Source organism: Euleptes europaea, chromosome 1 (genome assembly GCF_029931775.1).
Source record: "Euleptes europaea isolate rEulEur1 chromosome 1, rEulEur1.hap1, whole genome shotgun sequence".
Classification (NCBI taxonomy): Eukaryota; Metazoa; Chordata; class Lepidosauria; order Squamata; family Sphaerodactylidae; genus Euleptes; species Euleptes europaea.
Genome location: NC_079312.1, coordinates 88,171,936 through 88,197,399, shown reverse-complemented (window position 1 = coordinate 88,197,399; position 25,464 = coordinate 88,171,936). Strand labels below are relative to the sequence as shown.

The 25,464-nt window shown below is 45.8% G+C and overlaps 1 protein-coding gene across 2 annotated transcripts in view; it reads right to left on the bottom strand.

The window, feature by feature from the left end:
* Positions 1-25,464, bottom strand: part of MGAT4B (alpha-1,3-mannosyl-glycoprotein 4-beta-N-acetylglucosaminyltransferase B) — a 116,795-nt gene that overhangs the window by 23,360 nt on the left and 67,971 nt on the right. For both annotated transcript variants that reach the window (XM_056865402.1, XM_056865410.1), the window contains exons 4-9: positions 24,982-25,115; positions 18,482-18,528; positions 14,507-14,620; positions 12,811-12,886; positions 11,913-12,027; positions 3,609-3,739 (exon numbers count right to left, since the gene is read on the bottom strand). In XM_056865402.1, the coding sequence (XP_056721380.1) occupies positions 3,609-3,739; positions 11,913-12,027; positions 12,811-12,886; positions 14,507-14,620; positions 18,482-18,528; positions 24,982-25,115 (617 nt within the window). The remainder of the gene's footprint in view (positions 1-3,608; positions 3,740-11,912; positions 12,028-12,810; positions 12,887-14,506; positions 14,621-18,481; positions 18,529-24,981; positions 25,116-25,464) is intronic.

Here is a 25,464-nt window from a genome sequence, read left to right as displayed (position 1 = left end):
CCTGGATGCATGGTGATATTGAAACTATGCTCAACTTCCAAGCCTTTATACACAAGAAAAAGCATCAGCAGCACCTCATCATCTTGGCACAGAATAAGGTACAAGGCAAATCCTGACCTTGCCTAGATCAGGAGGAGAGTGTATGCCTTTTCTTCTGTAGGACAGACCAACTGCCACACCTGAGGCACAGGTGACCCACAGTTCCAGAAGAACTGAAAGACAGTATTTGGGACAGAGAGATAATACTGTGTGTACATGAAAACACATTTCATTGCTCAGTTCATGCTGGTCCTTCTGCACCAGAGACAGAGGTGGCGGCAGCACAGCCCACACTGCGGATGCAATCAGACAAGATCTCTGGCTTGGACCCACCAGCAATTTCCATGGACAGAAGGGATTTCTGCCTGCAGAGCATGATTGCTTTGCCTCCCCAGCCTGCTGCAGTCCAAAGCAACTTGAACACATCCCTGAAACGGACAGGAGACCCTCCAAGAACATAACAAGTGGAGAATTGCCCCCGCCAAAACCTCAAAAGCTTAGGACTGAATTTCACATTTTTCAAAGTTAATAGCTGCTGCGGGGGCAATTTAGATCAGGGAAGGAGGACTGAAACTCTTTCATATTTCAGATCCCTTGTTCTCTAGCTGCAGATTGTTCTGTGGGATGTCTTCCCCTGTGAGGCAAACTGCACCTCTGCAGGGATAATTTAAAATGGGAAAACTGCATGGAAGAAATCCAAGGGGTACTATTACCTTTTTCAACAGCCCACTGTCACATGTAGTTTGGCTCTTAGCGGGGGCTGATTCACACACTGCACCCCCTATGAAGGAAAAGTGTATTCAAGCCCCATTCTGCTTGCCTCCTTACTTCCAGTGGTCAACAGAGGGGGCTGCTTATGGCACAGCACTTCCAGCTCATGTTTATCTCTAGACTGAATCCCAAATATCCAGCCCAGGGTCACCTGCTGCCATTGCCCGTCCCCCAACACAGCACTAAACCCTCTTCAACTGCACCACAGAGCCCCAAAAATCTTGTTGATCTCTCAGGTGCTACTGGACTCTAATCTAGCTGTTCTTTTGCAGACCAACACAGCCACCCATATGAAACCATAGAACCATTTCCAGAAAAAAAATACCTTGCTTCCTGTGGCAACTGCAGCCCTCTCCCAAGAGGAAATAAATAAATAAATAAAATAATAATAAAAAAACATATGCTCAGGCTAAGCGAAGATGGCCTTTTTGATAAAAAGTGGTGGCGCTGCTGGTGGCTGAGAGCTGCACCACTGGGCAGCCCACAGCAACCTCTGTCCCTGAGCAGTAAATGCTATTTATTACAAATAAACAAATATTAAGTACAACAAAGACACAAAAGATTCAGCTGGACTGCTACCACCCTCTGTATCTCCTTGGAATTACTATTACATCTCCTTATGTTTTTTTTTGGCGGGTGGGGGGAACATTCTGAGTGCCTCAGTGCAATGCAAACCATCTGTCATCTCAACAGTGTTAGGACTTCTGTTGTAATGGATAGCATACCCACAAGCAAGCCAGAGTCCTATGACCACTAATGGCTTTCAGTCACCATGGAATTACATTCCCTCCAACTAAGCAGCATCCAGGAAGGGATGGTGGCCTTAACTGAAATGAGATTCACTGAAAGGAATTCACTGAAATGGGACCCCTCAAAACAACTCAAAGTGGGTATAAGTCCATTAGGGGCTATTAACCATGGTGACTAAAAGGAACTTGCATGTTCATAGGCAGTCACCCTCTGAATACCAGCGCTAAGGGCCAATAACAGGAAGAAACTTTGAGCTCCATGCCCTGTTTGTAAGCCTTCTGGAGCATCCACTTGGCCATTATTAGATATAAGAAATAGGACTCAGTGGCGTAGCGTGGGGGGTGCAGGGGGGGCCGGCCGCACCGGGCGCAACATCTGGGGGGGCGCACTCGCACTCGCAGCTCTCTGCCCCTGCCTGGCTCACTCACTCACTCTCTCTCACTGCAGTGAGGGCTGTGCGAATCCGATCCGAGCCGCCGGGTCGCCGCCCACTGTGGAGGGGGAGGTGCGTGCCAGGCGTGCGGTGCGGTGCGGAGAGAGCGAGGGAGGGACTATCTGGGGGAGGGACAGTGAAGCAGCCGCCCAGCGCAGCGCTGAGCGCGGGAGAGAACCAGCATGCAATTGGCTGAGCTGCCGAGCAGGAGGCGGGAGGACTCGAGGAGACGTGGGGAACTGAGTAGAAGCCGCCGCTGCAGGTAAGTTTGGTTGGTTCAACAGTGACTAACAGTAATAATGAAGATCTAGGGAGAGCGTCCCAGTCTTCACTTGCTCCTGACCGGTTTTTTGCTTTGCAAGACAGAATCTTCTCTTTGGCCCACTGGCTCCATCTTGTGGAGGGTCGCGGGCTGCACTGTGGGAAATGGGCCCATGCCCGTCCCCCTGATCCCACCTGGGTTTTTACTTTTCGGAGCAGAGTGGTCCGTCCCTTTGGCCTGGCTTTCCCCTCTCTCAGCCTCGAGGCCACATTTGCTTGAAGCTGGTAATGCCCTTCGGTCTCTCCCTTGCATGTAGACGGAGACGGGCAAATCTCTGTACGGTGTCCTGTGCTCTTGCAGTGGGGAAAGTGGAAGAGGAATTCCTGCTGGACAGCGTCCCATAAGGGGAGAGACCTGGCTGTCTCCCTCCCAGCCACCCTTAAAAGCTCCCAGAATGATTGCCCTCCTCAACTCCCCTTTTGGTACATTTCCGCCTCTGGCTGCGTATTTTCCCATGGTATAGCCTAGCCAGGATTTTCAGAATCTCAGTTTTAGGATCGGGGCCCTTGAGGAGGTGTAGACCCCTCTGCTAATCCTCCGCCTCAGACCCTTGCCAACACCAACCGGCCTTCCGCCTGCTTGGGTGGGTGAGTGATCGGAGGTAGCCAGTGGCCCCAGCTGCCTGGCTGCTAAGCTAGAAGGGGGAAAATCACATTGGAGGGGTCCCCGAAGCTGCAAGCTGGCTCCAGTGGCGCGCTGTTGCATTCAGGACCTTTGAATGGGAATGGTGGGGGAGAGGAATGCTGCCTGTGGCTGCCTCCTTCCCCCAGCGTGGTGTAGTGGCTGAGAACAGTGGACTCTAAATCTGGAGAAACGGGTTTGATCCCCTGCTCCTCCACATGAGCGGTGGACCCTACTCTGGTGAACTGGGTTGGTTTCCCCACTCCTCCACATGAAGCATTTTACTTTAATTACATCAGTATTTTCATAACAAACAATACATGTGCTTAGGGGGTAAGGGTTTCTTTAACTAATCTAGTGGAAGAGACTCGAGTGCTAAAATCCACGGGTTAGGGGGCGCAAATTACTTGCCTTGCCCCGGGTGCTGACAACCCACGCTACGCCACTGATAGGACTGAGTAGACCATTGGCCTGATCCAACATGGCTACTCTTTTATTCACTCTTCAATAATAAAAAAAACCCAGTTTAAATACTGTGGATATACCCAGTACAAAATTTTGGCCATTGCAAGTGCCCTTGCGGAACCTGGTGTGTTTTGGTAGCTGTTATGAAAATACACATATTCACTACAATGGAAGGAGACCATTTCCTGTAACAGGGAATTGACTTACTGCATCTTTCTCTGGATTGCAGACTTTCACCCAAAGAATGTGATCAAGCAGCCAATCAATGGGCTTGTCCTTATAGAACATGAGTATAAATTCCACAATCAGACTGAGATCCAGCGACTTAAACATCTTTCCTGAAACAATATTCAAATGAAGAGAAAAGGTAAGCAAAATCATACAATTCACTAAAGGAATTATATATTGGATAAACAGGAAAGGAAGACTTTCCTTACTTTCCTTTCCTTTATCCCTTAGAAGCTCCTTGATCCAGTTGATCTTGAGCAGCGTAATTTTAAATCTAGTGTTTGAGGGATATAAGGACTGCAATAAATCTTGCCACTGACAATGTAGCCTTGGGATCCCTGTCACTTAATTAAAAAAGGCATTATATTCGACCTTCCTTACTTTCATTTAATGCACCAAATGGCACACTGCTAGAACACCCATACACTGTTGCAGTCCTGACACCTGCTCCAGAACCAGCTGCACTCTCCGCAGCTTCACTGTACTCGACACAGCAGCCTCGGAGCCAGAAAAAAACCTTCGGTATCCCAGCCCAAACTCTCACAGGATGCTCAGGCTCTGTAATTAAGTCCCTGCTTTCCAGAGGAAAGTGCTTCACAGCTACGGAGCACATATGCTCAGGCACAAACTAATATGGAACTGATCCATCTTCCACAACCTTTGAAACAAACAAGTGAAAGGGTGGGCAAATGACCCTTGATCAAAAATTTTAGTAGGGCACAGAAGGTCAGAACCAAAATGGAATGCAGGCTGTGCAGCAGCCATTCTCGGCAGGCTGCTTGCATAGAATCATAGAGTTGGAAGGGGCCACCAGGGTCATCTAGTCCAACCCCCTGCACAACGCAGGAAATTCACAACTACCTCCCCACCCCACACCCCCAGTGTCCCCCTACTCCATGCCCAGAAGATGGCCAAGATGCCCTCATGATCTGCCTAAAGTCATAGAATCAGCCTTTTTAACAAGGAATGCACAATGCTGCTCATGAAACAGTTCTATGCGGATGTTTCCTGGTTCAGAGGCACTGGACTTCCCCCACATCCCATCTAACTGATCACTGGCCAAGGGAGTGGCAGAAAGGGTTACTTTTTTTCCGATTTAGCTGTAATCACTGAAGCATTACAGTAGTTTAGCAGCTATGTTTTCCATCTTCACAGACAAGTATATACAAGAACTACCAGCGATTCTCAAACGGTAATAAGAGTCACTTAAGACGCCTGACCTGTTCAACAAGCTATGTCAATAAATCATTTATGTCACATAAAAAGCCAAGATGGCTTGCACTGCTGTATGCTCTATGGGTTGGATCCTAACTTCCATTAGCAGAAATTGATCTTTCCTTACCTCCTTCTTCCTGCAGCTGCCTCCAGCATTGCCTCCAAAAGCCTCTGTTGAGAGTTGGGGACCTTCCTAAGAACACAGCATGTGGCACCAAAGGAGGGCAGCAATGAGATGGGGGAAATCAAGAAAAACCCTGCCTCCCGTGAGCACAGCGAAATAGAGCAGCCGTTGGAGCCAATCGTTCTCTGCTGACGTAATGATGGGGATGACTATATCACCCAATTTTTTCTTTCTGCAGTTCCCTCAACACATGCTATATTTTTCAGGAGGTTCATCCCAATCCACACCAGAAGCTGTTTGAGGCACCTAAGGAGCTACTGAGGAAAGATCTGTTTCTGGGTACCCCTTCTGTTTGCACTAATTAGGATCCAACCATGAATGTTCTGAATTGTTCCAAAATAATAAACATACCAACACAATCTTTTGTTTTTCTGTCAGAAGGTAAATTATTGAAAACTTTTCTGACATTTCTTGCCCTAGCAAGGTATGTTTGGCATGTTTTTTTACCACCGCGTATTTGATCAGACTGTTCCTCTAAAGGGAACCTTGGCTTACCTGTGAAGGTTCCTTCTACACTGAGGGAGGAGTACATCTTCATCAGCGGGTTTTGTCGTTCCTATGCTCAGAGAGGCAGGATCCAAAAAACCTTTGCTTCCTGTCACATGTGCTAGGACTGCCCTCTGATATCCAGTTCGAGGACTTCCATAGCAGAATTTTTAAAAACAGACAGATGTGCACCCAAAAGAACAAGGAGCAGCAACTGCAAAAAACACAGCTTAAAATCAAGAATTAGTAACAAGTAGAACATGAAAATACTTTATTCTAATTCCCTTATTTATTATTCTTATATATAAAACGTATTGTTTTCCCATTTTTCAATTTTTTTTTAATTCATCTTTATCTGGACACTTGACATTCTTCATCTTGATCCATTCTTCACCCTGGGCAGGCAAGATGTACTCCTCCCTCAGTGTAGAAGGAACCTTCACAGGTAAGCCAAGGTTTCGTTCTCCCACTGAGTTCGGAGTACATCTTCATCAGTGGGATCTTCAAAAGCTGACGTTCACTGGGAAGGAGTCTTCATTGATCATTTGATACAACCTTCTGGAGGACTCTCCTGCCAAATGCCGCGTCGGATGAAGAATAGGCATTTATCTTGTAGTGTCTTATGAACGTAGAAGGGCTCGACCAGGTCGCAGCCTTACAGATTTCTTCCACGGATGCATGGCCATCAAATGCTGCTGAAGTAGCGGCGCTGCTGACTGAGTGAGCGGTAATTCCTAACGGCACTGGTATGTTGCTAAGTTGATAGCACAGCTGGATACACTGTTTAATGAACTTGCTGATAGCTGCCTTTGACATTTTGCAACCTTTATTGGGTGATGAAATAGAAACGAATAAAGACTCCAAGTGCCAGAAAGGTTCCGTCCTTCTCAAAAAGATGCGTAAAACTCTTTTCACGTCCAGAGTGTGCCAGTTCTTCTCCTTTGGATGAGAAGGGTGAGGGCAAAGGATGGAAGATGGAGTTCCTGTTGTCTATGGAACTTAGAATTTACCTTTGGGATAAAGGCCGGATCTGGACGTAGTCTGCATGGAAGACGCAGAGGCTTTTTCTAGATGACAAAGCCGCCAGTTCCGACACCCTTCTAGCTGATGTAACAGCTGTGAGGAAGAGAACTTTTATCCTAAGGTGAACCAGGGAAGCCTCCCGTAAGGGTTCAAATGGGTGTCGAGTCACAGCCTGGAGTACCACGTGAAGTCTCCAAGTCGGAAATCTATGAATTGTCGGAGGAGAGATGGCCGAGGCTCCTTTCAAGAAAGTGACTATGTGGGGATGCCTTGACGTTGGGTAGCCATCCAGTTGGGGAACAACCATTGCGATCGCCGTCACCTGTCATTTGAGAGTAGATGCCTTCAGCCCTTGAGCTAATCCCTCCTGGAGAAAGTCAAGCAAGTTGCCAGTGGAAATGGACACTGGAGCAGTATGTTTTCTCCCTCACCATCTAGCGAAGGCCTTCCAGGAAAAATCATATATGCACCTGGTGGACTGTTTCCTGGCTTCCAACAAGTTGTCGACGACCTCTGAGGTATAGCCAGTCTCTAGCAACCTTGACCTTTCAAGAGCCAGGTGGTCAGCTTTAACCTGGCTGGATCTGGGTGTACTAAGGGGCCCTGTTGGAGAAGGTCCTGGACTGGAGGTAGGGACCATGGCTCCTGGATCGATAGCTCTCTCAGTGTCACAACCAAGGTTGTCGGGGCCATCGAGGAGTTATGGAAATGACCAGGGCCCTCTCTTGTCTTGATTTTTCATAGAGCTTTGGAGATCACTGGTAGAGATGGAAATGCATAAAGGAGACCCCATGGCCACAGGGACAACCGTGCGTCTATACCCTCTGCCCTTGGATGCATAAATCTTGACAGGAACCTTGGGAGCTGGTGATTTTCACATGTTGCGAAGAGGTCCATGATGGGTCTTCCGAATTTCTCCTTTATTTGAAGGAAGGTCTCTCTCTTCAAGGACCACTCCCCCTCATCCACTTGCTGTCGGCTGAGCCAATCTGCCTGCTCGTTTAGTACTCCTTTTATGTGCTCTGCCCTTATGGATGCCAAGTGAGCCTCTGCCCAATTCAGAATTGTTATGGCTTCTGCGTGGAGGAGGAACGAGACCCGCCTTGCTTGTTTCTGTAAGCTTTTGCTGAGACATTGTCCGTTCTCAGCAGGACGTGACTGTTCACGATTCTTGGCTGAAACTCTATCAAGGCTTTCCGGATTGCCCGTAACTCCAGCCAATTTATGTGGAGGTGACTCTCTTCCGGTGTCCAACGACCCTGTGCTACTTGTTGCTGCAGAATCGCCCCCCAGCCTTCCAAGCTGGCATCGGTGAAAATCTGGATCGTGGAGATCGGGAGATAGTTCTGGCCCTTGGCTAGGTTGTGGGACCTGGTCCACCACCTTAAGCTGTTCTTCACTTGTCTCGGGACGGTGAGGCGTGGGTTCCTCTTTTGAGTTTTCTGCAGTTGAAATGGCTTGAGAAACCATTGCAAGTCCCTCATGTGGAGGCGAGCCCATGGCACAATCCCTATGCATGCCACCATTTTCCCCTGCAGTCTGACTAAGGACAACAGGCCGGAGGATTTAGAAAGAATCACTGTCCTTGTCAACTTGACAATGGAGGAAATCTTGTCTGGCGGAAGGAAGACTGCATTCTGGCTTGTGTCTATGAACGCCCCCAGGTGATGGATGAACTGGGATGGAGAGAGGGTGCTCTTGATCTGGTTTACCAGGAAACCTTGGAGTTCTAGAGCCTGGAGGATGGTCTCCGTGTGCTGTAAAGACAGTTGTTCTGAAGGAGCGCTCACCAGGATATCATCTAAATATGGGAAGACGTGGATCCCTACCTCTCTCAGGTGAGCCGCCAACATCACCAGGACCTTGGTAAAGACCCTCGGGGCCGATGAGAGACCAAATGGGAGGGCCCAAAACTGATAGTGATCGAGGTTGTACGCAAAGCAGAGAAACTTTAGGTGCTCGGGGTAGATGGGGATGTGTAAATACGCTTCCGTCAGGTCTATCAACGTCAGAAACGCTTGGAGATGGAGTACCTCTATGATGGACCTGAGTGTCTCCATCCTGAAACGTTTGAGCCGGATAAATTTGTGGACGTGCTTTAGATTTAGGATTGCACTCCAATCTGTTTCTCTTCAGAATGGTAAAGAAAACGGAATATACCTCGGCGCACCATTCTGTCTGGGGGACTGGTTCGATTGCCCTGATTTGAAGCAGGTGGTCTATGGCTGCTTGATTGCGGGTGTCGCATCCCGGCCGGGGCCGCAGCGCCGTCAGGCGGGACTGTCCCTGCTGCTGCTCCACCTGAAGGAACCCAACTCTTTCCAGCTAGAGTTTCTTCGGCTTCAGACCACTCAGCGGAGGAGGACGAACCTTCCTCCCCTGAGCTGGCCAGCTTGTTCACTCTCTGGTATCCGAGCGTGTCCTTTGCCAGCCATCCTCATTGGCCTCCACCCATGCCGTTCTTGTACCCCACCACCACCTGTGCTTTTCTCTTCGCCTCCAGCCGAGGCTATATCTAACCCCTCCCTCTTCTCTGTGTTCCCCTGCCATGTGGGCCCCGCCTCTGCCCGGCCCAGGCTCTTCCGCCCGTCCTGAGCCGGTCAAGCTCGGGGCGGGTCTTTTCGTCGGCCTCCCAGCCTTCGCGCCTGCTGCCTTCCCCCTCCCCTCCGCGACCTTCCCGCGGTTGTCGGGGCGGGAGCCATGTCGGCTCGTCTGCGGGCCAGGCATCCCTGGCCTCTGCGGTCTCCCTCCCTCCTGCCAGCCATGGGGCTGGACCTCCAGCTTCCTCCCGGGGGCCCGGTTTGCCTCCCCGCCCGGGCGCCCCGCAACACTGCCGCGGATGCTGGGCCCCATTTGCCGGGCTTGGTATGGCCCTGCCCCTCTCCCCGCTCGCCAGCTGACGAGAGGGGCCGTTGGCGGCCACGGGGGCATCCGCCTCATTCGCCAGGGCGCATCTGAGAGGCTCGGACTTGCCTCTGCTGGTCGCCCCACCTGGCTCCTTCCCCGGTGAGTGGGGGTTCCGTGGGGTTTTCTCCCCCCCCCCTCGAGGGTTGTGGCTGGGGCTGGGGTTCTCGGGCCGTCCCGGGCGCCCGGGCGGGGGGGCGACCCGGGACAGCGGGGTATCTTGTCCGCTTTGGAAGAGGAGGGGGAGAGAAAGAAGTGGTTTGGGGGGGGGATTTGCGTAGTTCTAGGCTGTATCCCTCGTGAATAATCTTCTGCACCCAAGTGTCTGGGTGAAGGAAGTCCCAGTATTGGCAAAAAGCTGGAGTCTTCCCCCCACCGGACTGTCCCAACAGTCATTGTTTCCCGGGTTTCTCACTAAATCTGTTGGACTTGTCCAAGTGTTGTTGTGGCTGGAATTTCTTGTTAAACCTGGAACCTTTACGAAAGGATCCCCTTCCAGAATTCCAGTTGTTCCTTCTGTTGTCCACTCTGTCCCTTGCCAAGGTGTGAGAGATTCGGAAGGGATGAAAGGAAGAAGAGTAAGAGGACTTAGTTTCTTTCCTTATGTATTTTGGCAAGGCCTTTTTCTTGTCTTTCGTCTCGACTAGTATGTCCTCTAGTTTAGAGCCGAAGAGCCGATCACCCTCGAATGGGTATCCCAACAGGATGGTTTGGAACTGAAATCAGCTGACCAGGACCGGAGCCAAAGTTCCCTCCTAGAAATAGAGGAAACTGCCAGTGCCCTGGCCGACACAGTCATGGAATCAAGAGTGGCGTCCGCCATAAAATTTACTGCTTTCAGAACTCTGTTAAGACCACTCAGAACCCTTTTATTGTCTTATGGAGTCAGGTCAATTATTTTTCTGATCCATATGATGGATGCCCGAGCCACCAATGCTGCCGTAGCAGATGCTTGTATGGATACAGCCGAAGCCTCGTGGGCGTTTTTGATAGCATACTCAGCTTTTCTATCTAGAGGGTCCCTGATGTTGCCAGCCCCATCCTCAGAAAGTAAGCCGGTGGATTGCAGAGCGGCAACTGGTGCTTCAACTAAGGGAACCTGAAGGAGGTTAGAAGCTCGGGACTCTAGATTATACATTCTTCTAACAGCAGTGGGGAGCTGTCTGTTAGAGAGAGGCTTCTCCCATTCATTTTTGAGGTCCTCAAAGTATTCAGGAAAAGGCACAGCCCGGGTATGGGTCCTCAGTCTGGTGAAGAATTCCTTCATGCCCCTAAACTTAGCCTTTCTTTTGGAAGCCTCTGAGTCCTCATCCTCATGAAGATCTAAGGCTGCCAATACCTTGCTCAGGAACGCCTGATAATCTTCCCCAGCAAATAACCGGGATTGCTGTTCCTGATTTTGAGTCTCCTCCTCCTCGTCTTCTCCTGAGGAGAACTCGCCCTCTTCTCTATCGCTAGAAGAGGGAGAAGGGGACCTGTTCCTGCTAGAAGAGGACAATGGTACCTGCCTTGCTGCCTTAGTTGGCCAGGCATGGTGTGTGTCGCTGGAGCATTACCCACGCTCTGACTCAAGAGTAGATGGAAGCCCTGGAACCCGGGGATGAGGCTCTGAATTTTGTGACGTCCCCACACGAATGGTCGCTAATTTGGGCAAACTCCTCTCTCAATGCCTGCCGCATTAAATTTATCAGACTTAAGTTGCCCTCCCCCACTTCTGCAATTAAAAAATGAACATTTTCAACATTACCCGGGGTAGTCCCAGTCGCATGAACTCCAGAGGAGCCGGCATCACTGGGATCAAGTTCACCCTCATAACCTCTAGAGGCCGAATGGGGAGTTACGGCGGCCATCATGTCTGTGCGCGTCTTTTTTGCGCCGTTTAGAACGTCTCCCGGCTGGAGGCTCCGTTTTTGTGCCGCCGCCTGCAAATCAGGCCGATTCACCCGTTTTTCCCCTTTGCGGCTCTTGAACACCACTAGGGAAAGCTGTCGGGTGGGAAGGAGTCCTTCAACTTGCTCCTCGTCTCCTGACATTAATTCCTCTGAAGCCCTATCTCCACTCTCAGGCATATTGTAAATGGAGGAGGGGGGAGGGGAGGGGGAGACAGAGGCAAAGACGAGGGAAAACAGTAGATACAAGAGGAAAAGGCTGCTGGGTGCACACAGACCAAGATTAGGACTAAGAAAAAACAAAGAAATAAAGTTAGACAGGAATAATTATTGAAGTGCAAAGGCTAGGAAAGAAGGTTTGCTACAGAGCTAACCACAAATGCTGCTTCTCCCTCTAAGTCAGGAAGAGAACTGGATATCAGAGGGTGGTCCTAGCACATGTGACAGGAAGCAAAGGTTTTTTGGATCCTGCCTCCCTGAGCATAGGAACGACAAAACCCGCTGATGAAGATGTACTCCGAACTCAGTGGGAGAACAAGGTGTATCTAACTATGGGTATTCATGAGAACGGGTATCTTTTACCGATAAATCCAAGCTGAGAGAACTCCAGGATCATCCATTCTTCAGAAGGTTGCTGCAGAGCAAAGTTCTTCATTGTGCTGAGATAGTTTGGTTTGGCTACAATATCATCTTCCAGCTACAAAACAAAACGAAGGAGACATCCATGCTCAGAACAGAACATATACACTACTGAACAAAAACACTAACTTCAAACTTGCAATTAGTGAGGAAGAAGGAAGGTGCTTCTGAACAAAGAAAAATACTTTATTGTGGAAAGCAAAAGCCACCACTTTCAGCAGCTTCTTCATCTTCTTCAGCAAAGTAAAACAAGTGAGATCAAATTAGTCAAGGTAAATTAACTGCAGAATATATTTAGTCAAATAATCAAACAGGGCAGCTCTTTGTCTAGCCACTTTATACAGGCAAACATTGTAAATGGGTCCTGTTAATTATAGAATATGGCACAGACAACATGGCACCGGCAGGAATATGATTCCAGAGTTAGAGCCTCTCGTTCAAAACCACAAAGTATCAAAGTTGGTTTACTTGGTTTCTGGGTAAAATGTCAGTACAACTAACTTGCAACAGTCTCCGCAAGGTTAATATAATCCTTTCTTTTCCCCCATCTAAATCCAAGCAGTTTTTATGTGGCCAACAGAAGCAGGAGTCCCAAAGGAAATTTCAGGTCTAACCTCAGAAATATAGAGTCAAAATCATTGAGCCTTTCTACAATGGTGCCCATATGATCCCAATCTAACAAAGGGAACTTAGAGAATGGTCTAAAACAAATGCTGTCTTCCCCGCTTTTACATCATAGGTCTAAGCTGTTGTGTTTTATTTATAGATCCATTGACAATACTTCATGTTTGGAACTACAGTAGTAATATTAAATACATACTTTGGTCAATGTCAAACTTACCTGCACATAGTAAATGCCTTTGGATTGTGCATACATCATTAAAAAGCAGTAATCTAGGTTCTGTTTTGTCCTCCACCTATAAAACAAAGAAAAAAACTACAACTATACAAAAGGCTGAAAAGATGCTACATTGCAGTTAGGCAATGGTTGCTTTTTTTGGAGTAATGACACCAATTCCACAGAATATTCATAATCAAGAATATCTGGATTCTGAAACCACATATGTTACAGTGTAGGGTCATCCTCAGTCTATATATCAGGGTCCCTAACTTTGTTGAACCTGTGAACACTCATGTAATTTTCAGAACGGGTAGTAGGTAACACAACAAAACGACTGTTGGGGGAGCGGGCGGGAGGTGGTCACAAAGGTGATGCTTCCTGGGCTCTTCTGAAGTACCTCCAACTCCATGGAAGTGGAGAAAAGCCTGGATCACTTCTTTTCCTTTTGGGAAGAAATGCTGTGGGGAAGAAGCAAACGGGCTCCGAGAAACACATCGGCAGATGCCATGGCACCCATGGGAACCATACTGGGGTCACTGGTATACATGTTCATTATGCCAGCTAGGTGAGTTTAAAGCAGTGCTGCTTACTCTGCATTTCACAGAGATCCACACTCACAATTACCAGCAACCGTATGAACACTGTATGCCCTTTGCGCCACCCCACCAAGCACTCACATAGAAGATGTAACTATTAATATTGTATGTAACGAAATTTTTAAATTACTGGATTACTTCTGCACAGGCAGAGTAGTCTCTCCACACCACTTCTGGACCTTAGCAAGCCCTTGTGCATCCTGAGTAAAGAAAAGGGGTTCCCCCTCAGCTTTCCCACTCTTTCCTCAGTAAGAGGCATAGCAGGCTGGGTGAGAGAATGAGACTGACAAGGTGCTCACAGGAGGATGAGCTGGCTGTGGAGAATGGGAAGTAGACCCCCTCAAAAAATAATGGCCACCTTGCTCTTTTCTTGGGTGGCTGCTGTGGTGGTTCTGCTCTCTTTTCTCTGCAGTCAGCTTGCTCTCTGCCTTGGCAGTTTCCCCAGTGCAGAGATGAGACCGCAGATGCTGCGGGGGGGGGGGGGAGTGGTAGAGGACAGAACCTTTACTTCCAGCGCTGGAATGAGGTGCACAGCTCAAGCAGTCTCATAGCTTACCCATCCCTCCAGTCCCTCCAGCAGTGGATGTTTTAAGGTAGGAATCATCTGCCAACCACATGCCCTATTATGCAATGACCGTGCTCACTTTCCTGGATCGTGAGAAGGGTACCACACTGGGGAAGAGCCACGGGTAGCATGTCTATGAGCCACATGTGGCCCCTGAATCACTGAGTATCAATGGTTTAAGATGTACATTGCTCACAGCAGAAAAAAAACCTGGAAAGGATATCCTTAAGAATATTTTATTCTATGTTTATGCATGTTATTTGACACTGTCTCAATCATTTCAAGAGAAGCAGCAAATAAATACATTAAAGAAATAAATATTTTTTCAAACTGTGAATGGCTTCCTCAAGTAGAATGTGTATTTTTTTGAAGAGACAAAGAAACACAGGATGGTTACTTAAACTACAAAAAGCCAACAATAAGAATTCACTTTTCTCACATACTTTTGTTTCCTTCTAAGCAGGTTTAAAACTCACAAAAGGAAAAAAAAAACCTCAGAATGGTACAGAATACCAGTCATGACCTCAAGTATTACCTGACTCTCTCCTTGGGGTCACCGAAAGATTCTCGGAGACGTGAGAAGTCTGGATAAAAATGTGGAGAAGGGGAAATGACTTCTAGAAGACCAGAATGTATTTCGTTGGGGAACCTAAAAAAGAGAAAACATAAAAAGAGCCAATTGTCATAAAAAGGAAAATGCAATCTAACACAAGTGCTTAATAGTCTAAAAATCATGGTATTCCACAGGGCCAGGCAACACTAAAAGCTCTGGTCAAAGCCTCCATAGGAGCAAGTGCACTTTCAGATTTTGTTTTAAACAGAAGAACATCAGCAGGGGCATTTGTTGCCATTTTCAAAATGCCTCCTCCTTAATGTTCTCAAAGCACTTGAAGATAGCTTTTTCACCAGGACCTGTACTTCTTTCCTCATATTCACTGCTTGTGAAAGGTGCTCAAGGATGACTTTTTAAAATGTTCTTCTGTGTGGATTACATGCCAAATGTTCTAATTGCAAAATAGATCTGAACCTAAGATTAGCTCGGTTTTCTAGTTGATCCTATTCCATCATAACCTAACTTTTCAGGGCCAAACTAAAATGTATTATACGAGTCTCAGTCACATGTAACATTGGGGAACTATGACTCCCAAGTACTGCAGTGTCTGATTCAGCTTGGGAGCATGGCAAGGGAGGGGGGGGGGAAAGAACTTCATCCTTCCTTCTTGTCCAATTTTCCTGAGTTGAAATGGTTGCAGGAGGCCCTGTTTGCCCCACATGGGGCATCTACTGCAGCTGAATTGGGCCCTGGAATGCTTAGGATCCCAAACCCAATTCAAGTTGCATGTATCATCTAGTTTAGCCCTCAGCATCTGTGACACCCTACCTAAGCAGATGCAACACGGAAGCAGAGATTGCACTGGGCATCTTGTAGAGTTCATAAACCAAGGGCAAGCCCCCCCCCCCATTTAATCCTTTCTAAGGGCAATTAAAAACAAAAATTTCCTCATACTTTCTAGATCAGTAGTTTCTTGCTAGGCCCAAGGGGCAGTCAGATGAAATGGAGCAGATTCCTCGGAAGGCTGGGAAGCACGATTTTGAGAAGCTTCCATCCCAACTAAGTTTCTTTGAGAGGGCTCAATAAGTGGGTTCTGACCAATCACAATATTTCTGGTCAAAATATTTTTTCCCCTGTCACCACCACCACCAGTCAGATTGCCTGGATATGCTGGGCATTTTCTCCCCCTCTCTGCAGTGCATGTTGAGGCAAATTTTTAAAACAGTACCTGTTAGTTTTTGTCCTGTAGTGTACCTGCTCCCTCAAGGATGCCTATATTTAACTTGCCAAGAAGCATGGCAGCTAACCAATTTCACTTCCCTATTAAATTGTTTCCAGTTGTTTACACACACACACACACACACACACACACACACACACACGGAAAGAGGGAGAATTGGGTTGTTGTTGTTTTTTGCAGAGGCAGTGGTTCATTAATCCAATACTGTCTTACAGAGACTGTCACTGTCTTTAGTCTTACTACTCCTTAAACACGCAGCTTACTCTGCTTGTTTCTCCTGTCATGACAGGCCAACTTCAATACTTTATTTTCTCTGAGCTATTAAAGCAGGGTTTCCTATTCTTGCTGAGCCTGTGGGCATTTCTGAAATGTTGAGGATGAGTAGTGGGCACAGCCCAGACCTGGACAGCCCAGGTTAGCTCAATCTCGTTAGATCTTGGAAGCTAAGCAGGGTCGGCTCTGGTTAGTATTTGGATGGCAAACCACCAAGGAAGTCCAGGGTCGCGACCCATAGGCAGGCACCTCTGAACATCCCTTGCCTCGAAAACTGTATGGAGTTGCCATAAGTCAGCTGTGACTTGATGGCAAAAAAAAGTGGGCACCAAAACAAAATGGCTGTTATGAGGGCCAATCACAACATGGCTGCCAATGGGTGTTGGGGCCAATCACAAAATGTTGGAAATTGCAAACTAAGCATCTTCCTATGACAGGGTCACCTGTTACTGAATGGGTGCTCCAGACAGACACTAAGAACCTCCTGGATTTTTCTAAACCACTCCCTACTCCAAGGAGGTGGAGGAAAGCCAAGACTGGATCTTTGCTTTGACGAAGAGATGGCTTGACAAAGAAGTAAATCGACACCAAGATAGCCACTGGTGGATGCCATGTTGGGGGTTACTGTGTTAAAGGGCTATCCATTATCATCACAAGAATTTCATTTTGTTTAACTGTACTTTTCACTATGCCCATCAATATATCTCTCTTCCATCCCTATTTTTGCTTAATTCATAGCCCAACTGAAACACTTGCTCACTATTTTGTGCCACTTGAGTTGTTTCTAATGAAGGACTTCGGACCAATACAATTAACTTGTAATTTTTATCTTTCATGTGTATGTAAATATAATTACAGGGCGCTGGGTTTTTTAAAGAATCTGAACAGCACAAATTTTGACAGGGTTTGATTACAAACAACATCATCCTATGCCCTGTAGACAACCATACCCCTCTAGTTCAAGTGCTTACCAGAAAACAACAGACAGAGTGATTCAGGAACAAAAGCCTGTCTATGCTCAATCTAATTAACAAAAAAAAAAACATTATTTCCTATTGACAACCTTATCTGCCTTTAAATTAATCTTCTTTCTGCAATATTTTATGTGTGGCTTCTTACTGAGAATGCAGATTTGTTTTACACAGAAGCAATTGCTTTTTCCTCAAAGCCATCTCAGCTAAAGAGTGTACTTCTCTATCTCATATACTCTTCACACACATACACCCCTCCCTTACGCTTCTGCCTACTCAATTTAAGGGAGATAAAGAAAGCAGTTTTAGTGAGGAGAAATCAACTCACTAAATTGATTAAAGGGAAAGTTTGAGGCACTTGACAGGGGCACTTAGACAATGTCTGCTGATTTCATCAAGGTCTATTACACAATAACACCCATTATCTTCTGTTAACTGTGTGTTTTTGCCAAGGGCCAAAAGGCAACATCCAGAACTGCCTGACTTCACATGACAAAACACAAGCACTGAACTCCTTCTCTGCACTGAAAACACAATAGTTCCCACTTCAGCTATTAAGGGAGCCATCTCTCATCACCTGTACAGTGGGGGCAGCAGAACCTGAGCTATTAGGTCTTGATCTTAGCCGATGCTATTAATAGGCAACATGCAGAATGCAGAAGCAGTAATGAAGTTGGGCTGGGATATCTTACATTACCATTATCTTCTAAATCTTCTGTCCTCAGAGCTCTGATGCTGCTAATTCTTGCCTGCTGTCTCTTACAAGCTTGCAAATAATTAAAAACAATCCACCAGAGTCTCCTTTCCAAATCCGTAAGAGTAGGGGAGTCCAGAGCAATTGATTGATGAGAAAACCCTGACACTGCAAAGCTCCACAACAGAAATTAACTGTTAAGCCCACATGGAGCTCTGGAGAAATCAGAGCTTTGGAACTGGGGTGGGATGTGGGGGGAAGAAAATGACCTAACGTTGTAAAGTGCATCTGGGAAGGGATATTGATGTCAGCCAGAATGGGAGTAAACCCTGAAGCCAGTATTTGACCTTAATTTGGTCTGAGGTCAGCACTGCCGAATCACCATACCTCCCCCTTTCCATGCTGTGAACAGACGGCAGGACACTGTAAATCTAAGTCAGCAGTATTTGCAATGCAGCCCACCAGCAGCATAAATACAGACCACATGCCACGGTAGCACATTCTGCTGCTCTAAATAATCAGTCCCCTGACAACTCTAAGAAACAGAGGGGGAAATAAATGGATGCCGTGATTGGTTTAATGGTTGATGCAGCCTGACCGTCAGTTTTAACAGGCAAGGAAGAAACTGAGGTTAGCCTGCATGCATGTTTGATGCATACACATTAGTTTTTATTTTAAAAAGTGTAACATTAAAACAAAATATTATATTTTTTCCATTAACGGAAAGCCAAAGTATTTGTCCAGCAATTAATTTGACATTATAGAAGAAAACGGCTTACAGGTTTTTGATATTTTCTGCCACTCCTGTTGTGTACTGCGGATCTGTCTGAAAAGGAAAATTAAACCATGTGAACCAGGTTGAAAAACCCTGCATCTTAAAAAAAGTCATCTCTAGCAATATTACTATAACAGTCATCTGGATTATTACCACCTCTTGACAAAAACTAGTCAATATTCTGTATTTTTAAATCCTCAGTTTCAGAATGCTGTAGCTCTGTCATAGCCATGGAAGTATCCACAATACATTAAAACTGCTTCATAGGACAACCTTCTTTCAATCTTTCTACTCTAGAACAACCATTTTTCTATCACAAATATACATTCCTGCTTCCTAGGCTTTTCAACATCCCATCACCTTAGGCTATTTCAGTTCTTACACATCTTCCTTCTTTAGGCACTCCAGCACTCTGAACACCACGTCATATTTAATTACTGGTAAATACATTTTGTGACTGACCTACAGGAAACATCTGATCCTTGTGACTTCCCATAATATAGTACTGCTGATATACAAAAAGTACCTATGAATTCACATACACTGCAAATAGTGTTAGACAAGTGGGGACCTGAAAGAACTTGCGGGGGCATCTCATTTCCCCCTCCTCCAGTATTTTTTTCCCTTACCTGAAAGACCCTATACTTTCTCCCCTTTTCATACTTCCTTCTCTCCTTCCCATCCACCTTTATCTGCCCCCCTGTCTTCAGCTTTTTCTCCTTTCCTTCCTCTGGTAGCCTCTACCTGGGAAAACTATGACTCAGGTCCACAGTGCTGGCCACCTGACTCGGCCCTGTTGTACAGTGGGGAACCCACAAGGGCTTGCGGGAGGTACCTCATTTCCCCCAGTATCCCCTTCCCCACACTATTTCCTCTTTTCATCCACCTGGCAACCCTCATATCTTTATCTTTTCCTTTTTCTCTTTTTTCCATCCACCAACCAACCTTTCATTTGCCACCTATCTTGTGCGTGTGTAAAGTGTCGCCAAATCACAGTCGACTTATGGCAACCAAATAGGATTTTCAAGGCAAGAGACTAATACAGGTGGTTTGCCACTGCCTTCCTCTGCACAACGCCCCTGATGTTCCTGGGTGGTCTCCCATCCAAATACTAACCACGGCCGACTTCCTGTAGAGCGTTTGGTCCGAGCGCCATTGTTTCTTGGGGACTCCCAGGAGACACCAAGAGTCGTCTAGATTTGGAGTGCAGAAGCACCCCAACTCGGTCCTAAACAGTGGATCGAGAAGCAGGAAATTCCCCTGCAGCCTTCAAGAGCGGTTGGACTCCCATATTCTCTGAGAGAGCCTTTATTAAGCCTCTTGGAGTTTTGGAAGTTGTCCCCGCCGGCACATAGGGGCTACCATTGCCACGGACGACTCTTTGGATTTAGGCTTTGACCTCCTCTATTAACATCAAAGAATCTATGAAAAGAACAAGAAGCCTCACCTTTGGAAGTTAGTGTGAGTAAAAAGACACTTTTTGCCTTTATCTTGATTGAGAAGACCTGAATGACGATAAAAACACCTACGAAAACTGGCGACTCCCTGCCCAGCGTAACGAGACTTTTTAAATAAACAAATGCCATTAAATGAACCGACTAAGACCTTATCAACTTGATCAGTGAGTAGACGCAATAAAAGGGACTTTTGAATGACTTTACAACTACCAATTAAATGTTTTGAGGGGAGGGAGGGAGACGAAAACCTTCCCCCCCCCACTTCCGGTTCTCTTTGATTCAATCAATCCAGCCACGTCGCCTCTTAAGACCGGAAGATAACAAGAAGGGCTTTGTTACCATCGAAAAGACAGGGCAGATTGGAAGACTTGAAGTGAATCTCCCCGGTGTAACCATCAGATCGTTCCTACCACTTAACCAGCGAGAGGAGACGATGCAGGGTCTATGATACTGCAGTTTCCTGTCTACTTCCTTTTTTTTATCTGTGCCGCTTTGAAGCGTAATTGAGGATATCTTGAAAATTACAAAGCCTGCTTCTATATAAGAATACAAGCAGATATGTGAAACAAGAGGATGGAAGAGATATTACTCAAACAAATGGACATGTTTGCAGTACAACAAGATTTAGTCTTTGAAAAACAACAAGCGCTCTCACATCAAGTATTTCAACTAGCTGAGATGATGAATATCCTATTTAAATAAATTAATGGAATTAATGGAATTAATGGAATTAATGGAAAACTGGATACAATTATTGAGGAGATCCATGATATGAAGACCCAAGATACGACAACAATTATGTCAATGGAAATAAAAGGTTCTACTAAGGAGATGACGATTGAATGCTATGTGGAAATGGTGATAAAATCTGGAAATAATGACGATGAATTAGAACAATTTATTCTTAAAGAGGTAGCTGCAAATGACCAGCTGGCAATGAGAGAGAGCAACATGAGAGAATTCAATACCTCTACAATCTACTTGTCTGAGTTACTGCTGACAGGAGGAACATTATTATCCCAAGAAAACACTTCCTGGCAGCCAGCGATGGAGGGAGACATGACGAAGGATCTTACCAAGAAGCTGCTGGAAATTTTAACAAGAAGCCAATGGATACAATCACTGGGATCTTCTTTTACATTTTCAGAGGCCAGAATTGCAGCTACTATACTGAAAAATGGGGGTTGGAGATTGGGAAATAAAGAAGGACTGGTAGATCCCCTCCCAAAACAAGATAATGGCTAAGATGATGCTTATTTTTGGGGTGTAAGGGAGGCACGGTGGATTTACTTTGATGAATTTTTAAATGGAAAAAATTGTTTATGTATTGATCTAATCCCTTCATTATAGAATAATAGAATTTTATATAGAGACAATGATGATAATATTATAACTATGTAGGACTTGAAATTGCTTATAGACGTAGTATAGATAGCTTAAAGCAAGTCTGTATGAGAGAAAATAAGGATTAGAAATCAATTTGAAATGCAAAAGTGTTAACCAGTAGAATTAGTGACTGAAGAAGATGCGGGGAAGTCATATATAGCAGATAGCATTGAATACTATAGATAACATATTCTCAGTAATAGCAATGAGTTTTTTTGTTACAAGTACCGGTAGTTACAACTGAATATATTGTTGAGATATGTTTATTTTTGTTGAATTGTAGAAAATAATAATAATAATAATAAAAAAAATACTAACCACGGCCGACCCTGCTTAACTTCTGAGATCTGACGAGATCAGGCTAGCCTGAGCCATCCAGGTCAAGGCCCACCCACCAGGGTGTGCAAATTTGTTTTGGTAAGATTCGGGACTAATGGACCTGAATTTTAACCTCCATGTTGGGAATATCTAGATTCTCGAAAAAAATTAGGTCTACTAGACCCAAATCTGAATTTTACCGCCCCCATTTCCCCTTCCCCTTCCCTCCAGGGCTGCAGCTAAGGCAGTGGCGGGTGCAGAGCTGCCTCCAAGCCTCACATGGAGTCCAGAGGCAGCAGCCTGGAAGCAGTGTTGAAATGAATGTCCCAATGCAGGCCACCCCAGCTGCCTCTGCCTCTGGGCTCTACTTGGGGCTCAGAGGCAACTCTGTGCAAGCCGCTGCTGCCTCTAAGCTCCACATGGGGTTCGGAGGAGGGGGTGGCTTGCCTGCACAGATCTTCCATTTTTCCCCACCCCATCCAAGCTCCATGCGGAATCTGGCGACGAATGGAAAGGCTGTGCTTGCTCGGAGGGAGCCTGGCCAGCAGGTCAGTGGGGAGGGTGTGCGTGTGTGTGAAAAAAAGGTGGCAGGGCCACAGTGCCTCTGAATAATGCTGAATAAATTCGGCAGTATTTGGGGCCTGCTTTTTCGGCTCCCATATATTACCGTCATTTTTTTGGCTGTTAAATGCCCCCCGCCCCCAATTATCTAAAAGGTATTTTTCTGGTTTTAAAAAAATTCGGCATATCAATAGGCACACCCCTACCACCCATCTTAAGCTATTTTTATTATTTCTTTTCTTCATTTATGCCCCTCCTTTCTTTCCAATGGGGGCCCGAAGCAGCTTATATTCTTCTTCTCTCCTACATTTAATCTTCACAACAAACCTGTGAGGTGAGTTAGGCTTACACTATGTGACTGGCCCAAGGTCACCCTGTGAGTTTCCATGGCAGAGTGGGGATTCAGACCTCAGTGTCCCACATCCTACTCTGAAACTCTAACCACTACAGCACACTGGCTTTTGAAGAGCGGTTGATGTTGAACAGTAGCAAGCAGCCTGTCTTGGGTAAGTCATGCAAGCTGTGTACTAGTTGTTCCCAGGCCTGGACCCATTTAGTCCTCCCATAAAAGCCAAAACAACCCTGGGAAGGCCCCTGGCTCCTCCCCCTGCTTTTTACTAACCGAAACCAAGTGTGAAATACTGGCAAAACTGGTCTGGTCGCCTAGCAATGGCCACTGAGGGCATTCATTTCTCCAAACTACAGGTGTTCCTTTTATCATCTTGGGGAATTTTTAACCTCCCCAATGTTTTGTTTCTGTTTAGATTTTTCTGCAAACCTGGGGAGTTTTTTAGGTTTGTAGAAAGATCTATCGTGTCCATTCATGGCTGGATATCTGGATTTAGGTATCTTCAGATTTGGTAGGGTTGAAAATTAGATATATTGATGATGACAATGATGATGTTATAGTGAGGGACACGGAGTCACCAAGGGATAATGTGAGCTAGAGTGGTGTAGTAGTTGACTGAACCTCAGAAAGACCTCAATCCTTGATTGTAATAACATTCACTATGTGGCCCTGGGCAAGTCATTCAGCTGAACCTACTTCACAGGATTATACTGAGGATATAATAGATGAGGAGAAATCTACATATATCATCTTGCAGGAACAGAGGGATTAAAATGTACTAAAATAAATACACAATAATGTCTCATCATGCGGCTCAGGTAATGTGTAGGCCAGACTTAAAAGAGGGGTCTGAATTAAGAATAGTATCACATTAATAGTATTTTATTTCTACGGATAGTAAATTATTCTATATATTGTTAAAAGTTCCTGAGATATTTTACCACAGATTGATGCAGCTTGAACTATTTCCCCTCATATCTAAGTCTTCATCAATATGTTTTGAAAAAAATATTTTTTATTGATCTACTTCTCATTTAAAGGGAAGGTGGAACAGTAGTGTTCCCCCTCCCCCCAAAAAGAAACAAGAGAACTGGCTAAGAAAACTCAGCTACCCATATAATACCTGAAAAATATACACATATTTTACTGTTTGCAGCAGACCATCTCTTTATAATTCTCATAAAAGATTCACTAATCGGTTACAATGGAAAATGGAGAAATTAAATGCCTTCCCGGTATTCAGGCACACCAATTAGGCCCCCTAAGGACTGCTTGACATGTCCCCTTTTCAACAGAGTCTGACCTTCACATCATAACAAGCATGTCGGCATTAATGCAAAGGGCAGTGAGAGTGTTTTCTCTACAGTAAGAGGCCGGTGCATGCAGCAGCTTCCCAACCTATGCATTAAATGCCAGAGCACGACTTATTATGCCTTTCATACTTTATTGCAAACATCCTTTTCTTTGGCAAAAAATAAAGCCCAAATGTGAAGCAGCCTTGAGTTTTGCTTCTGCTAAGCAAAACACTGTTGCTTCGTGAATAGCAGATATCAGGCTTTAAAAGTGTTGTCTTTCTTCTGATTAACTGCAAGGGCCCCCAAAAAATGCAAAATCAAAAATCACATCTAGAAAAAAAATACAGATAAAGGGAAACAGCAAGATGACATTAAAAGCTGAGATTCTCTCAGCAATAACATGTCACTGAAGGCTCTTTTGCTCCTCAAAGGGTTTTTGGAAAGAAAGACCATTTCAGGCCCACAATAAATAAACCCAATAAGGGATGCCATGGAGAGGGGGAAAGCCATATAAACCCCAAGATAAAATGCAACTGCCACAGATTAATGTGCGGTGGTCATTTTAATCCAGAATTCAAGAGCTAGTGCTGATGAGGGGTATTAGAGTAGCAAAATGCACAGCCCTTAGTTTAAGCCAAGCCATTCTTGGGATGCTGAGCAGGTGGTGGCAGCAAATGCATATAAGCCTGTGAGAACACAGCAATTTCTGCCAGCCTTCTTTTTAAAACCATCCAGTCAACAGCTGCCTAACATTCTGTAAGAGCAAAGGTCAACAAGCTGAATGCAATTTAAATTAAAGAGATGTACACAATTGCCATCTTGGCAACAGCCACTCAGCCTTCTGCTAGAGTATTGACCCTCCACAGTTGAGCGCATCCAAACATTGTTTCACTTTGGATACAGCCTGCTGGGCCCCACAGGGGGGGATGTGCCCGATGGTCCTTGTCGGACAGCAGCCCAAGGTTAGACTTATCTCTCTGTGCCAAAGGAGAAGTTGGCCCATCGCCATGTAGAGACACATCCTGCTGCTTTACGACTACACACAGCCTCCTGGATCCATACCAAGTCCCTCTCAGACAGGCAACAAAGGGATGCAGAGCTATCAAAGCTGGATGTAGAGGTGAAAAGATCGTTTTACCTCAGCAATCATAACAACGATGACAGAATCTTCTTTCTCCTGCTGGTTGAGCTCTGAGATCAGGGAGTTTAGGGTATCTGTAAGGTAGGAATGGACCTCCCGTTTGACACTGGGGATTCCCATCACTACGGATACTGTATAGGAGCAAAGCACAGCATAGCTTAAGTGATCTTGTTGACAACCAAACACTCTTTCCTAAGAACTCTATTCTTTCTGTTTTCAGTAAAGTTCTCCACGTGTGGAGGAAAATGAACCAATACTCCTAGATTCACCATGGACAGCTATATACTATTGATCACTATAGTGATCACAGAACTGATGTTGGCACGGGGAGGTTCAACACTACATTGCTCCTGACTGAGGAAGAATCTGTCCTACATCTTTCATTCTAGGTTATGACTTCAGAGAATCAGGAGCAGATGCCTTCAATATACCTTCAGGAGGATGAAGTTTATTCTGAGTGACAAACAATGAGGCAGACTC